Source organism: Nothobranchius furzeri, chromosome 16 (genome assembly GCF_043380555.1).
Source record: "Nothobranchius furzeri strain GRZ-AD chromosome 16, NfurGRZ-RIMD1, whole genome shotgun sequence".
Classification (NCBI taxonomy): Eukaryota; Metazoa; Chordata; class Actinopteri; order Cyprinodontiformes; family Nothobranchiidae; genus Nothobranchius; species Nothobranchius furzeri.
This window is the reverse complement of record NC_091756.1, coordinates 43,227,126-43,244,440: the sequence shown is the minus strand read 5'-3', so window position 1 is coordinate 43,244,440 and position 17,315 is coordinate 43,227,126. Positions and strand designations below refer to the sequence as shown.

At 43.9% G+C, this 17,315-nt stretch overlaps 1 protein-coding gene across 2 annotated transcripts in view; it reads right to left on the bottom strand.

Moving 5' to 3' along the window:
- dock1 (dedicator of cytokinesis 1) overlaps positions 1–17,315 on the bottom strand; it is a 297,928-nt gene that overhangs the window by 11,698 nt on the left and 268,915 nt on the right. For both annotated transcript variants that reach the window (XM_054749267.2, XM_054749268.2), the window contains exons 42-47: positions 16,525–16,606; positions 14,699–14,783; positions 12,941–13,027; positions 11,374–11,550; positions 10,808–10,891; positions 1,417–1,554 (exon numbers count right to left, since the gene is read on the bottom strand). In XM_054749267.2, coding sequence (XP_054605242.1) covers positions 1,417–1,554; positions 10,808–10,891; positions 11,374–11,550; positions 12,941–13,027; positions 14,699–14,783; positions 16,525–16,606 — 653 coding nt within the window. The remainder of the gene's footprint in view (positions 1–1,416; positions 1,555–10,807; positions 10,892–11,373; positions 11,551–12,940; positions 13,028–14,698; positions 14,784–16,524; positions 16,607–17,315) is intronic.

Genomic DNA, 17,315 nt, shown 5'->3' with positions numbered 1-17,315 from the left:
TTGCATACTTGGTTGTTTTTTTAACACAGCAAAATAGTTGTTTTTGCCGATGTTTCGACTAACTGTAATTTTCTGCAGAGCTTTGAGGAAGACTATTTGAAATGTGCAGAGATTGATCAGTTATTGGCATAATTTAAAACAGAAAAGTCAAACAAAAACGTGTAGCACTCAGATTGTGTTGGAGATGACATTCAACGTTACCTCTCATCCTGTGGCTGAGTTAGAGCCACTTTAGTGTTTTCTAGTTTAGCTGGTGGCCATATTGAATTGGGTTGACACCAAACGTGAATCAGACAAAGATCCAATCATTACTTTCTGAGTTTCATTTTCCAGTTCACTTTTTAGCATCCAGTGGTTCATGAGACATTTTGCTAACTCTACACACGACTAACACACAGAAAAAAACCTTCTACCAGGGCATGGTAGTAATCTTGAAGGTTTAGTTGGAACAGCTGGACTTCACTTGTTTTCCATGACAACGTTTTGCCTCTCACCCTATAAACTTGACTCCTACTCCCAACCCAAGTTCCAGAGCTAAAGAAATGAGAGGTGAAACGTCTTCAAGGACAACAAACAGAAAAGTCCAGGTGTCCTAACTAAACCTTCAAGATTGGTGGGTGATAATTATTGCCAACTTTAATTGGTAAATCAAAAGCTACTTATAGTGTCATGCGATCACCCGAGACTTCCCTCTAGGACTTCAACAACTTGTAAAATATCACTGAAAAAATAAACCTGATCTATCTTGACTCAAGTGACTCTGTGATGAGTGAGTTTATTGTATTTCATTCAGGATGGTACACAAACTGGACCATTCAATCTTTATTTTATCAGTTACCACTCCTATAAAACAACCTGTCATCGTAAATCACTTCAGTAAACAAAACTGTTAGAATATAGAACAACAACTTGCATTCATAAGTTGTTCCTAAATTAAAAATACGTTCTGAACCTATTGGAAATTCTTGTGTTCTGCCTAAGTCTAGGTTTTGGGTGGTGTCCCGAGGGTATTTCTGAGGGGGGGTGGAGTGACTCATGACAAATAACATGTTTTCATTTTCTAATTATCTATTGCTCGTTAAAATTAAAGATGGCAGCACTATGGAGTAGTATCAGAAAACAGAATGTAAATGGACTGCATCTTCAACTGAGATAAATTCAACAAACAACTTCATAGCTCTGCTTTTTTTTGTTATTTATCACCATCTACCAGAGTAAAATGAAGGCTTTAAATGAAAATACCTCAGGTTGGGGGCTTTTCCCAGTACTTTAAGGTGCAAAATAATAATGTGATTAATGTGATTGATCATGAGACCGTGATTAATTAATCACACAATTTTTTTAATCGCATGACAACACTAGTATTTATATCATGAAAGGATCAGGTAAAAATTTAGACCAAACAAACATATTTACCAGAGTCCTCACTCCATACTGCTTCTCCACCTTTTCCCGTAGCTGTTTGAAGCAGGCCTCCAAGCGGTCGTGGAAAGGCCTGAGTGCCTCTGTGACCTTCTCACCATGGATGCGAACACCTTCAGCGAGATGTGGGATCTGTAAGGGAAAAAAAGAACAGCAGAATCCTTCATCTAATCACCTGAAAAGCGATTAAAAGTTCTCCACATTATTATTCAGCTGCAGGGATTTAAATTAATACTCTGTAGGTCTTTTTCTGAGCTTTATCACAACAAGCTGTGAATGTGCATCACTTTGAGTATATGAACAAAGAACTGATATCAGTAGAATATGTTAGAGTGCTGTTGCCATGACACCCCCCTTCTGCCACAAAAATCACAGCACACATATAAAAACTGCCAGAGAAGAAGTTCAGACTGACTAGAACATCTGTAGGCATGTAGAAGACGTGATGGATGCGTTCTCCACCACTGACGCAAATAATGATGCAGTGCCTCCTTTCATATTCTCTGCTGCCTCTCATGATGTAGGAAGCTGGTGAGTTAGAGAAACCAGGGCACACATAACCACGGTGGCGCAGGTACAAAACAGAATGAAGGTGCGACTGGGGCTGCTGAAAACTGGTAATTAGGAAACCCCCGGTGGCGCAGTCGCTGTCAGCGAGCTTTGCTGACTAAATCTGGAAAAAGGAGGAAGCATCATACGTCAAACACTCAGCAGCTTATGGGAAATGCCTCTCCCCCTGCTCTGTTGGGTGAAATCACAGGTAAAGTTGTTTTTCTTTTGCCACATGGCATCTAGGGCTGTGGTGAGGCAAGTAGTAGCAGGGATTTTCTTTAGCAAAACATTCTCCTGTTGTCTCGGTGAATAAAAAGCAGCTCCTGCTTCAGTCCTTATGAATAAATACAGACGAGAAATAAACTCCATTCAAAGAGATTTACTTTTACATGAACTAATTAAAGTCAGAAAAGTAAACATTTATATTCAGAAACCCAACCCCCGAGCAAAGAAAGCAACAAGCCTAATTCCATGCTGTCGTTCTTTTTTTTTAAACACAGAAACGGTTTCGTTACCTGTTTTGTCGCTACTTTTCCTCTGCGGCTGCAGGCTTCCTCAGGCTGACGCCGATGGTGGCGTCACTTCCTTCTCCGTTTATCCGCGGGCAGCAAGGAAGTTGTCGCCCTCTGCTGCCCGCTCTCCCCTCTCCGACGATGCAGTCCCATGCGCGGTCCAACGTGTAAACTCCATCGTCCCTGTTCATGGTCCCACATCCACGTCTCCTTATCTCAATTGCTTCTTTTATCCATCTTTTGTATTTTTGTTGTTCGGTGGTTACGATCCTTGTGTTGTCCCAGTCCATTATATGGTTTTCGTTCTGACTTCAGTCAACCGTAACAGATCACTGCATAAGAGAAAACCATATAATGGACTGGGACAACACAAGGATCGTAAACACCGAACAACAAAAATACAAAAGATGGATAAAAGAAGCAGTCGAGATAAGGAGACGTGGATGTGGGACCATGAACAGGGACGATGGAGTTTACACGTTGGACCGCGCATGGGACTGCATCGTCGGAGAGGGGAGAGCGGGCAGCAGAGGGCGACAACGTCCTTGCTGCCCGCGGATAAACGGAGAAGGAAGTGACGCCACCATCGGCGTCAGCCTGAGGAAGCCTGCAGCCGCAGGCGAAACGTAGCGAAAAAAACAGGTAACGAAACTGTTTCAGTGTTTTAAAAAGAACGACAGCAGGGAATTAGAACCATGACACAGCATGAACACACCTAAGATGAAGCAACAAGCCTACCTGAAGTTTAAAAAAGGTCTGACATTCCTCACGGCCACATTGCCTATTCTCCTTTCCTCAGAGGGCAAACTGACCCTTTGCTGCAAAAACACCTTTTATGATGCAACCTTTTGTAATAACCTCGGAGAACTCCATGTTTCACTTCCACAGCAGGGCCTGTAAACATGGGAACTAAGATGGTAGCACACATACAGCCCATTTGTGCTGTTTTTGTTGCCAGGTTCTCATCCATGTTAGACACTGAACTAAAAGCATCTTGTGATGGGAAACCTTCGGAGCCAGAATCACAGCAGCTGAAATCCGGTGAGAGTAACTGTGCTGTGCTTCACAAAACCAAAGCACAGAAAGATAAATGAGAAGAGGCTACACACACTCACACCGCGCACGGATTTCCCCTGATATTGAGCACCTTCATCATCGCCGCTGCCGGGACTTCGTGAAGGAGAGAATGGAGAGGAGGAGACTCAGGAGGAAAAGAGGGTAAAGGAAAGGGAAGGAGACATGAGTGGAGAGTGGGAGAAAGATTTAGGGAAAGAAGTTAGAAGGACAAAGTGTGAGGATGGAAAAGCAAAAACAAAAACAGAGTGAAATCTAAGGCTAGATCCACGTCTCCCAGGATACTCACATCTTTTTATAGACCTTAAGATGAGTGAGTGAGACTGAGTGGTGGCATGGCAACAGAGTTCTGCATGGTGGCTGCACGATGATAAGCTCGTTGTGTACAATGCTTAGGGCCAAGGGCAACACACACACACACACACACACACACACACACGCACACACGCACGCACACACTTGCACTCTGGCATGCACATACACACAAGATAACATTTAATTACATATAAAACCTTCATAGGGAGCTTTAACTGTGTTTCAGGTCTCTATGAAGAGAAATGGTTTGAACGCTGGACTCATTGCAATAGTTAATGAACAGAGCACAAATAGCAGGAAAGGTTGAAGGTTTTATCATTTTTATCTAAAACTGAAAAATTTGTAAAAGTTGTTTCAAAAGTGTTTGAGCCAAAAAAAAACTCACCTAACATTTTACTACTTCTTAACTGCAAAATCACAGTTTCCAACAATGTCTGACAAGCTGAGGCTACAGAGGGCCGCCTACCCAGCACAAAACATCAATAAGCTCAAGAAGATGTGTTAAATCAGATTTATAAGAGTTAAAAGCAGACTCCACAAAGTTAAACGTGTAAATGATAAAAACACAAATAACTCAATTAGCTGTTTTATAGATTCAAGTTCAGAATGGGATTTTTTCCTCATCATTCCCCAAACTAACGGTTAGCACGTTTTCCCATTGCCCGATGGCCCCTCACTGATTTACCAAGCACTCCTGCTTCCACCGAAAATAACCACACAGCAGTGAGAAATTACCATATCTATCAAATACATGACTTCATAATGACTTACTGTTCCACCAGCTGATGAATAAAGGACTGAATCTAGTTGATGAAGCAATATTCAGAGCCTTGGGCTTCCCGACAGGGTTGCGGAAGGTGCTTTATAAATAAAGCTTTGATTAATTGATTAATATTGATTTTTAAATAGTTTGACGGAAAAAAAACTGGGGAAATTTTTCTGAGCTTAAAATGTTTTGGGTCTAGTGTTTAGTGACAAGTCAACCAGGACAATATAAAATCCACTTTATGATTAGGCGCTTGAGTTGTTCCCAAGGTTTGATTTGAGTTTGGACAGCTGACACGTGTAGCAGCGACACCTGAACATAGCAGTCAGGTAATAACCACACAGATCAGAATGAACAGTTATTTTGATTCTTTTAGTCAGAAAAATGTTCATCCACTCGCATACAGGGGCAGGACTTCTATCCTGTACTGTAGCCAGCTACTAGGAGGCATGTTGATTTCTATTTAATTACCGCATTACAATCCTTTGTTTAGTTCAGTGGTACTCAATTCTGGTCCTGAAGGGCCGGTATCCAGCACGCTTTAATTTTAACTCTGTTTCAACACACCTGATTTCAATAAGCAGGTGATTAACAGGCTTTTGCAGAGCCCGATGTACTGCTGCACAGGTGATTCAACCACTGAATCAAGTGTGTTGGACTAGAGCAGGGGCAGGCAACCCTGTTCCGGTCTCCACGCGACTGGTGTACTTTTTGGAGAAGTCGGGTTTTGTTGCCCTGAGTCAGTGCAGGTTTCGTCGGGGAAGGTCCATGATGCCCACGATGAACATTGCCCCACTGGATTTGGATGTTCGGAGGGCGTTGGCGACAGTGTTGGGCAAGTTACTTCAAAACTGTAATGCATTATTTATTACTTGTTGCCCTCATTTTAAAGTAATTCATTACATTACAATAAAATGTAAGGCATTACACTACTTTTGCATTACTTTAAGTTACTTTCACCAAAACAACTTCAATATGAATCTGGTAATCTGACACTCAGTGAGCTCATGACATATAAGTGGAAGGTGATGTGGTGTCTGAGCTAGGATTGCTGTTAAAAACAGTCAGATATGATAACAGTGCTTTAAAATGATTGTTTACTAAATAAAAGCAACAACAATCTGTACTCTCAGCACGCTGCCATCTCATATTAACTGAGCAGGAAGTGAGGTGGTGGGGGCTCCAAGCCTATATTTGCCTTGGTCCCCAAATGCCTTGATACGGCCCTGGATGTGGGACTGACTTCTGGGGTGATCTGATTCTATCACGTATAAATATTAAATGCTTATGTATATTATTGCTTTTCACTGGTAAAAATGTGTATTGGGGATAAATCTACCTATTTTTTTCTTTTCAAGCACTTTGTTTTGTTTTCTTGATTTTATGTGAATAATTTCCTGCCCTTTCTCTCTCTAACCTTCCTGCATGCTGCATGTTTTCTCCGTCTTCCAGAAAAACTGTTCCCTAGATTTCCTACTTTCTAATTAATCAGCCAAAAGGGATCTACCGAACGCAAAAAAATCTTAATATGCGCTGCGCTCCAGCAGCAATGAGTTGAAATCACCGGGGCACAGATTATGAACTCAGCTGAAAAGTACATGAAGTACCAGAGAATATGGGCTGATATAAATGACCGCAAACGAATTACTTTGTTTTGGTGGAGCGATTTTGTGAATATAATAGCGGCTGCGTGCAGGACGCAGCTGGAGTATTTGAGCCGTTACCGCTGCGTCCTCTCTGCTCGTAGAATGCCCGCAAAGCTGAGTCCATAAATGACGTCATATATGTGGATACCGGATCTTTTTTCAGGCTTCCCGCAATTTGAATTTTTAGGAAACCCACATCTTGATTCTGGGTCTAAAAATGTATTGCATTTACTGCATTACTGACAATTGTATAGAGTAAATATTACCATTTTCTTTGCCTGTAATGCCTTACATTACCACATTACAGCAAAAAGCAATGTATTACTAGCCTAGTGAACTAGACCAAATTCTTGCTTTGCCAGGCTAATGCATTACAGTAATTCATTACCTTTGTACCGCGTTACTCCCAACACTGGTTGGCGAACAGGGTGGTGGTGCTGGTGGTGTTTTTAGACACAGAGAAGCCGTGTGATATGTTGTGGGCTGATGGGCTCCTGATGTCCCTTTCCAAAGTGGGGGTAACGAGGAAATATGTCGAGCTGGATAGGTTTTTTAAGGGGTAGGATGATCCAGGTGAGGGTGGGTTCCACTCTTTCGGAGTTGGTTGAGGTGGACAATGTGGTGCCGCAAGGCAGTGTCATCAGCCCTGTCCTGTTCAATGTCTTAGTTAATGGGATGTTCGTCTCCTTGGGTGGTGGATTTGGTAGGTCTCTGTTTGCCAATGATGCCGCTTTCTGGAAGCGTGGTCGGAACCTTCATTTTGTTTTTCACAAGGTCCAGGAGGGGTTGGATGGGGTGGTGGCCTGGGCTCGGAGATGGGGTTTTCGGTTGTCCTCGTCCAAGACCAAATTTATGGTTTTTGGTTTTAAGTGGTCTGTGCCTTGTGAGGGTTTGATGTTAGGCGGGAACATGCTGGAGCGGGTGTCATGCTATGGGCCTGTGGTTGGATGACAGGTACAGGTGGGGGAAACGTGCGCTTTTTGGTAGCCAGGTGTGGTTGGGTGCTGAATATCTTGCGTTGTCTGGCAGGTACTGATTGGGGGGCTTCCAGGGACACCTTACTGGAGGTTTATAGGGGCATGATTAGATCGTCCTTGGACTATGGCTGTCTAATGTGTGGAACTGCAGCACCTACTACCCTGAAGCTGCTTGACGTGCTGCAGGCTGCTGCCTTGCGGGTGTGTAGTGGGGCGTTTCGGTCTACCCCTGTGGCTGCCCTCCTCGTAGAGGTGGGTGAAATGCCTTTGGGGTTCCGTCGCATTAACCTGGAGCTGCGCTATTTGATGAAGGTTAAGGGTTTGGGCGCGGATAGCCCGTGTTCGGAGCTGTTGGTCGGTCACATGAGGCATTGGTGGGGGGATTCCCCAGGTCAAGGCCTGACTTACTGGTTAGGATCAGGTTGATGTTGCACATAGTATTTGGTTTGGGGTGTGACGTTTGTTTTGTGTGGGTTCCTGCTCATGTGGGGGTGGAGGGTAATGAGAAGGCCGATGCTTTGGCTAAGGGAGCGCTGTCGAGGTGTGAGGTGGATGTGGAGGTGGGGTTGGGACCGTGTGAGTGTCGCTCTGCGGTGAGTCAGATGGCGTTTGACCTGTGGCAGGCCTCGTGGGAAGTTGGGTTTACTGGCAGGACGTTTTATGATCTGCAGCGTCGGGTGGGGGTTTCTGAGCTTGGCCTTCCTAGCGGGAGGAGAGACTGTGGTGTTAACGAGGCTGAGGTTGGGCCATAGCTGTCTTCGTAAGGGGGGGGGGGGGGGGGTGTCTCCTGTTAGTGGGGAAGCACCCTGATGGTTTGTGCCGGTGTGGGGTGCTAGAAACAGTGAAACATGTTTTGCTGGAATGACCCGCCTACTATGTCCAAAGGAGGGCACTGTTAAGGTTTTTGGGTTCTGTGGGGGTGGAGGTTTTTAGCTTGCGAACCTTGTTGAGAGCAGAGGATGGGCGGTGTGTGGGCGCCCTGATGGCTTTCTTGCGTCGGGTCGGTGTATACGCGAGGGTGTGATCATCTGTGTGTAAACAGTAGGTTGCTGTGGCAGCAATACGCCGGATAGGCGTCTAGTCTGCCTTACAACTGAAGAAGAAGAAGAAGAAGAACCCTGGTCCTAGAGAGCCACAGTCCTGCATTTTTTCCAGCCATGCATGAACTTGCAGCTTCTAACTGGCTGGACACACCTGATCCAGGTAATCAACAGAAGGAACAACAGAGAAAGTTGGAAAACAAGCAGGACTGCGACTCTCTGGGACCAGGGTTGCCTACCCCTGGACTAGAAACCACTAAACGTGCTGGATACGAGTAGTAACTCCCTTATATATTTAACTGCTGTTTAATATCACCATCATCTGTTCTTAACCGATGCCAGCCAGCCTGTTACTGTTTGATTCATCGGGAAAGGGGTTCTGATCTCAGTAATTTAAGAAGACTTTGAGTCAGGCTTAGAGTCGACCACGCTGCCTCCTGGTGAGTAAGGGAGCTGATACGGCAGACAGCAGCAGAATCAGGAATACAAGCTTTGGAAAAGTAACGTAAAGACACTGGTTATGGTTCAGGAACCATTCAGATGGTGTCTTCCATCTCTGTTCCTGAACCTGAACCACTTTTCTTCATGTAAAAGTGAGAGGTTTAAGCCAGTAATTAAGATTTTCCATGTGCAGCATGTGCTCATTATTAACTTTACAAAAACACCTACTTTCTATTTGCCGGGGAGCTTTTTACGGAACTTAATTCCCCGATTTCCAGACACCTATTTCGTCTCTAATTACCCAACGAGCACAATGGGTGCTTCACACGGCTCATTTTTCCTCGTTTGGTTTGTTCGTTAGAGCGGCTTCACCTTCATTTGTCTCATTTAGACAAATCTGAGATTAATAGGAACACTGTCTATGACAAGGAGATGGCTAGTATCACTTCAAATCTGATTAAGTGTTACCTTTAAAAGGGATTTTTTAAATAAGAAACATTTCTGCTCTCTTTTTTAAACACTTTAATCTGAGCCTGGAGCTGGGATATATTTGGTTACTTGCACATTTTAAAAACACATGGACATTTTCTAAATAGACACTTAGACTTGCCATTTTTACCGAGGATGCAAAAGCATGCAGGAGTTCTGAAAAAGAACGGCAGGCTGCTGCTGCTCTGGTTCCTTTCTATTGGAGCTGTAAAACAATAACTGATTGGGAGATATAAAATAACCAGTAAAGCCAAGCTGTGCATATGCCCTTTTGTATCACTACTTTGCAGGAGAAACATGTTTTTAGGCCAACCTCAGCTGCTGCATCACCTTTCAACTTTTCTCAATTTCAGCTAATATCAATATCTGATAGATAAATATGGATAACAGTAAATAATTATAAGGATCGTGCTGTATCCAGGAAGCGTGAAGGTGGCATAGGCTTTGGGTATTTCACTGAAGAGAATGATTCTCTGATTCCTGTTTCCAGCAGAGATGTGAAGCAAAAAAGTTGACCTATTTTTCAGCAACTAAGACAGGAGCAGCTATCAAAAATTCAATTATCTTCCCTCGCAGCCAGAGACAGGAAAGACAGACAAATGACTTGTATCTGTGCTTAATTCCCGGGTGAATTACGAGCCAGGAAACCCTGATTTCCTGAATATTGATGTGACCCATGGTTCAAAGCTGCACAGTAAAGAAAGCGCAATAAAAGAAGTGAGACAAAGCCTACATGGTGAAGCATGCTGGAATCCCAGAGGGCGGAGGCTGTTACTGAAAAGTCAGCCAGTAGTTTATCAATCCAAGAGGAAGCCCAAACGAGGTGCTGAGTTTCATGGTGAGCTGTTTAACAGCATGTGCAGTCGTTTGGGGTGTGCAGTCCTCGTCTGCTGTGTGGGCACTTCCTCCAGGCTCAGAGAAGCTGCAAAGCAAAGCTGCAAAGCAAACCATCACTGCTGATCTTTTGCTGTCGAGCTGCAGCGGAGCGTCCTGAACGTTTGCTTCAGCACTATTCCTCCATATCCCTTGAACTGTTACAACTTTCACCCTGCTTGTTCAATCACTGTCGTCAAGCTCGTGGAAGGTCTTGTATGCACCAACAAACCACAGACCTATCTGCAGCTGTGCATGCTGGTTATTTGTAGAAGATGCAAAAAAAGGTGGAATGAAGTCCACAGTAAAACACCAATAAGAGTGAGAATGTGTGCACAGAAATGGATTTATTGCACGTTAGATGCAGAACAAGGCTGGCATGTTTCAGCTCTTGAGACAGTATGTGAACACCCCAAAGCAAATTAGTGCAAATTATAAATAAATTATGCAAATGGGCCAAGCAGCACAAATGTGCACCGTCATGGCTCTCTGGCTCCTCTTTACCATCTCATCCACACTCAGCGTTCTGTCAGCCTGTAGGCCATGTGTCCCTCTGCTCGGTTCAGGCGCCACTGAGGTAAGTGAGTCATTTTTTAAAGCAAACAACGTGTGACAAGCTAGCCGTGGCCACTTTCCTTGAACTCTAAAATCTGTGACAGGCAAACAAAACAGAGAAAACCAGATAAAACCACAAACTCACCTGCCACGCAATTAGGTCCTTCAGCTTCTCTATCTTCTCGAGGTCCTCTGGGTGCTCTTGCATGTATTTGTCATTGAAGAAGGCCTGAGGATGAGCAAAAAGAGACATAGGAGAAAGAACGCTCGTTTGAAAGAAGGAAAATCCGCTCAGACGGAGACAGAAATGTCGAGGAGTTTGACATAAAGAAAGAGAAAGGGGCAGGAACTAGACAAGAGAAGCATTGTGGGGTGGCTCGGTTTAAATACAAAAAAATATGTAATCTAGACATCAATCTGGGCTCCACCACCCGCACTATTTCACTAAAATGAGACCGTGACCAGAGGGCAAAGGTCTCCCATCGCTCCTCTTCCGACTCATGCAGCACCTCTTATAAGTCCAGTATAAATCTATTCTAGGTAAGGATGAACACTGGAAACCCACAAGTTCCATTTCTCTTTTTGATTTCTATCAAAAAATAGGAAAAAAGAATCTCCTATTTCACACAGAAAACTACAGGATCACATGGGAAATCCGGTTGAACTTGACTGGATGATTGATAAATATTGGATTACTTATAATATTGATACCTTCTCATAGTTTGCAAACCCTCCCATAACAGCTGGGTCCACTATCCCATTCAGCAGCATAGAGAGGGGGTTAATGGGAAGGTTGGGATCGCTGAGATGCCTTTGCACCATGCTGCTGATCTTCTCGTTGGTCAGCTGCATCGTCTCCATGGCGTTTTCCAGCGGACTGATCTCCTCCTGGGTAATAAAATGAGTCAAATCAGCTAATATCAGCATTTACTCGCCGGTTTCGGTGTGAACGCACGTACAAACATCGGGGAAGATGTTGAGCGTACACAAAACAATAATGACCCAAATAGATTTGTCAATTTACTTTGCAAATACATTAATCATCTTGTTTGTCTACACTGTTTGATTCTGATCACCAAAAAAGCACCACATGAAAGCCTTTTCCAATGTCTATCCCCCTAAAGGGAGCCGTGTGATCGGTTCAGTAAAAGAATAAAAGCCACTCCCTGTACCGAGAGTTTAGCCGAAACATGAGGGGCTTGTTGAGCAAATGTCAGATTTTAGACAAGAGCCAAGAAAAGTAAAGACAAATCTCCAATCTGTGCTGGTGTGTCTTAGGCCAGCTTGATAAAAAAGAATTGTCAGATGGAAGGATTAATCTCGGTGAATCTCAGCCTAGTCATTAAGCTTTAAATAGCAAGTCTGACCTCGGGGACCTGGCCTCCCTCTGGCTCATCCGGAGGGCAAGCTGCTACTTACAACATGTTCCAACCCAGCCTGAAGGAAGGGATATCCGCTCTGAATCATTATGACAACAGAGAATAAAACACCGCCGTGTAGACACGGGAGCCGAGGGTCGGTGAGGTCACGACTGTGCTAAAAATGGATCTTCCTGGGGGATCATTGCGTTAAACGAAATGCTCGGTTCTATTTGACAGCTTTGAATGCAGAGGAATAAACACCTTAGTGTGCAAGGTGGCCCTTCTAAGGATTTTTAACAAGCATGGGCATAAAAGCAACAACTAAAGAGTAACTGATTGTGGAATAGGACAATCAAACTAAGCAGCAGATTTATTTGGCGTCAAACTTAAGAAAATTAAAAAGATGCAGTGGGTGTTGTTGCTCTAAGTGACACGGCCACCTCCTCTCTGAATGATGCTGATGAACTCCTTTCTCCAAACATCCCAGCCCACAACTGGAACAAGCATTTTAAACAATCAATACAGTTAACTGAGCTAAGTTTAGAAGCAATATTTTATGCGTTTCTAGTCCGTTCAATGAGCCGACTTAAAGCTTTACCATAAACACTAGAAACAGACCTCCTTAGCACAGGTATTCCACGGGAGATTCTACAGAAAATCAACAGCGACAGAAGGCCAAACTGCCCTCTAAGTCGTATTTGTGCTGTGTGGTTATTTTCAGTGGAAGCAGGAGTGCTTGGTAAATCAATGAGAGGCCATCTGGCAATGAGGAAAGCGTGTTAAGCATTAGTTTGGGGAATGGCACGTCTGCATCCAGGCGGGTGTCTATACTGCTTAAGAGGACCGATCGCATCAATTGCCTTTAAAAGCGAGCCTGCAGACCCTCGTTTGATCAGGAAAGGGCCTTTCATACTCACCATGGAGACTGACTTGACTTCAAACCAGCGCAGGATGCCGGGAAGCTTGTAAGCGGTTGTGTACGTGGTCCGCTCAATCCACATGTTCTGTCAATGACACCAAAGACCGAAGAAAAACAAATAAAAAACTTAGTTTGTCTAAGAAAGTGGAATGAATACAACTGACCCAAATAAAATAAAACAACAGCTGCCGGTAACAGGCAGGGTTGGGTAGGCATGAATTACATAATTTAACTCCAAAACAAATGTAGTTGTAATCTTTTACAGTTACTATAGAAATAAGGTAATTAAATTAGGTTTTTAAATGTCTGATTTTAGCTCATTGTCATGTGTGAGGCTTCAGAAACAGTTTAACTCATATCACTCTTGCTACTTTGGATGTTTTTAGTTTACAAAAATAAGGGCTGGAGGCCCAGGAGGCTGGGCAACCTAAGCACACAGGTGTGATGATGAAATTTACATCACTGCCTAACACGACGTCTCCACTGGATGTGTAAGCGGCACGTCCCTTCCCACCGGCATCGTTTCAGACGAGAATCGGCAGTGAACGCGTTCCACGCTGGACTCATGAGATCACAAAATGACCGGAGATTGACAAAATCATCTGTGATTTTAGCAGTCCACACACAGACACACAAAGAGAGATAGCTGCATCTATCCAAACATGTCTGTGATTTATGTTCTTATCTTTTTACCTCGGCTACAGAGGCATCACTAGACAAGCAACTGGAAATCTGCATATGTCGTATTTTGAAAGTTTACAATGTCTGAACCGCACAGCTTGATGAAAGTGCAGCGCGTAAAAAATAATAGAAAGCAACAATTTACAATTACAATTACAAAGCAAAAATTTAACAGAGCGAGGAATCACTACGCTTCTGAGACACGGTGGTGGGTGGTGGCTAATACCTGCGTACTACGCTTGATTGACGTCATTCGACACTTGTGTGTCTGGTGGAGAGGCCCGGTAAGACAACATAAATCTGCTATAAGACGGACGACTGGCAGCATTTCTCATGGAACAATTAGAGACTAGACTCATCGCTCTCTCTGGGTTACAAATATTAGTATAAACTGAGGCGTTTGGCAGGTTTAACAGACATAATCGTGTCCTCCAGGAGATATGCATCAGCTCCCAAGCAGGACAGAGAAAGCCCAATCGTGACAAAGTCTCCGATGAGTTAAATTCATCACCTGCTCTGCGGACTTGTTGTCACAGTAAACACACAAAAGAAAGCAAGACTGAGTTTAATTAGTCTCCTCGTCACTGTCATCTGGATACGGAGAGCTCACCAAGAACAATTGATTCAATGTTCTAAAAGTCGAGACCTGATGGTAAAATTATAATCAGAAATATTTAGATCCCTGCCAACCAGCTCGTTACGTCTAGATGTTCCATGGCTTTTCATGTAGTTAACAATAACGTCAATTCTGTGGATTATTAGCGAGTGTGTTTGTGCGTGTGTGTTACTCTTGGGAGTGTTTGCAAACAGCAGGAAGCTATTTTCCTACCTATTTAAGGTACTGAGCTGCAAATGCACAAGTTCAGCTGGTTTTTATTATAGTAAGTCCTTGGTGTAAACTCCCAAGTATACACAGTCGATGGCTAATCTCTACGGAGCTCTACCTGCGTGTGTACAATGAATCAAGTCTACAGCAAGGCCTCCACAAACTCTGCAAATGTGCACAAATTGTAACAAACTGAATGCATTTATTTTGATTCAGAATGAGTGTAGATAAAAAAAGGTAAGAAATTACCGCAAACTCGTTGTCAGGATCCTTTTCTCCCTTCCTAACTGGCCGGGAATACTGGAATTTATGGACTTCATTTACTGTGTAGAAGCTGGGAAGGGAGAAAATGCGTGGCAGAGTAAATTAAAACAGTTACAGGGAATCTATTGCGTGATTGATACAGGTTGATTACTTTGCTTCAGGTCAAACACAGGACAACCCCCCCTCCTGGCTACCTCTGCCCAGAACCATTCAGCAAGGCGGCTTTCATCTAGCTGAGGAGCGCCTGTCTCTATGTGCAGAATAAATACATTTTTTGGGTCACACGCGCATCGCTGGCAGCTCATCAAGTCAGCTCGACTTGTTGGACATGCAGATAAGCTGCAGAATGTGCAACAGAAGCTCGTGACGAGCCGAGATGAACTTTGCCAAAACAGGTTAATGGACTTTTCAAAGTTGGGAAACGGAGGCGTTGCATAGCAGCGGCAGGAACAGCCGCCTGTGTGTTTTCATGGTGACGGGAAAAGCAACAGTCTCACGCACTCTTGTGGAAACAAGTACAAAGCTATAATCCTTACACACCATATTGCATTTACTGTCCATAAAATTGTGCCATATATTTAAAGAGCATGATCTGAATTTAACAGCAAATAATTATGAATATAAAATGAGCAGTGGTGCTTCCAGAGCAATAAGAGAATACAGAGTTTTAATTAACAGGCAACAAAAAAGAAGATTGTTACAGTCATAACAAAAAAGCCAAGTCTCACGTTCCTATGGAATTCAGAGGTTTCTATTAGTGCTAATAATGATGAAACCTTTTCCTAAATGAGTGAAAAAAAAGACCCATATTTCTGATCCAATAAACAGATTAATAAAGCAGATTTAAATCAGCTTGCTCCTCCATTAAAGCCGTTAACATGCCATTAGCTGGCAGGCTAAAGATGATGGAGCGACCCGGTCTGGCAGAGCAAGGTCAGACTGAGCTGAGCTCTGCCTGCGGCTGTGACCCTTTGGCTCAACTGGCTCAGTCCCATTGCTATGCACTACTGATCCCCTTGCTGAATGAGAAAATAAATGGGGGGGGGGGGGGGGGGGGGCACGAGAGAAGGGACAGAAAGACAAGTGGGAACAGCGTGGAGAGGGTTTGAGACTGAATTGGCAGCAAAATAGGGGAGGGGCAGTCTGTGTGGAACGTTTCTCTGTCAGTCCCCAAACATGACTGCATAATCTGGGCCATTAGCCGAGCCCCAAAATCCAGTCGGACACAGTTAGCAAACAAGCAAACGAGGCTTGCTGAAAGAATCAATGCTGCAGGCTTGCGATAAGATCGGTGCCCAGGTAAATTAGCCTCAAGGTTTGTCCAAGTAAATGCCCGCTTTCAATTATGTGCATTGATGCGTTGGGTGGCATATCAGAGTGAATTTGCACAGCTGAGTGCTGCAGAGCTCGGCTGGCGAGCAGACATGTGGGAGTGCAGGGGGGTCCGCTGTTTGCCGTGGCCCCGGTGCTTGACACAAAGCTATTAATGACGGTAGAGAAGCAATGTTGTACTTGGCACAGTGACTAATGGCAGATGGCTGGTGAACGTTAACAGCCACTAGAACAACAAGAAGGTCATCCAGTGTTTGTTCTACACACCGCCACATTTAAATCAAGATTTAATCACCTTCACCCCAGCGGTCCTCTGCACTCCTCGCAAAAGACGTTAATGCACCTTCAGCGCGTCATCACAAGCTCTATCGACTGTTTGACCGGTCGGGGAGAGTAAATTGGACGTTGGCAGATTGAAATACAAGCCGTGCTACTTTTAGTCACACCCTCGGAAACTGGAAAACGGAGTGAGGACTCACCTGATGATTTGTTCAGAAACAGGCTTGTTCTGGAACTTGGTGGGGAGGTTGAGGATAGGTTTCACAATGAATCCCTGGATGTCTTAAAAAAAGGTCAAGGAAATCATGACAATAAGACTTTTCTCTAAATTAGGACAATCTGGAAGAAGATTAAACTTTAATGACATTAAAGACAAAATTCAGTGGGTGGCGCACAAACAAGTATGTTCTCTAAAAGTGAACAACATTGAATTGCATGTATTTTTTAAGCTCATAAACATCTTGCACACAAACGCCTGTTGGTGCACATGGAGCCACTGCATCCAGAATGCTCACGGTCGTGTTCCTCACATTTTTGACTTCCAAAGAACCGACAGCAACCAGACAACCCCACATCCGTTTCATTCCTTCCTCAGACTTCAGATGAGAATTTACCGTTAAACTCTCTGCTACGTTTACGACACCTCACACACCTTTGAGTTGATTCAGTCTAACTTATCTCATACACTGCTGCAGAGCCTGACTGTAAATCAAACATGACAGAAAAAAAACTGTGCACAATATTACGTAAGGAAGGACAGCAGGAGACAAGTTCATGAAAAGGTGAATGTTAGACCGTTTGTGTTGTTTATGACCTGCACTTGTATAGCGCCTCTCAGAGTAAGGACTCCAAAGCGCTTTACACTACAGTGTATCATTCATCCATTCACACACACATTCACACACTGGTGGAGATGAGAGGTGAGGCTGCCGAGCACAGGCCCCACCGGACCCTCCGACCACCACCAGCAGGCAAGGTGGGTTAAGTGTCT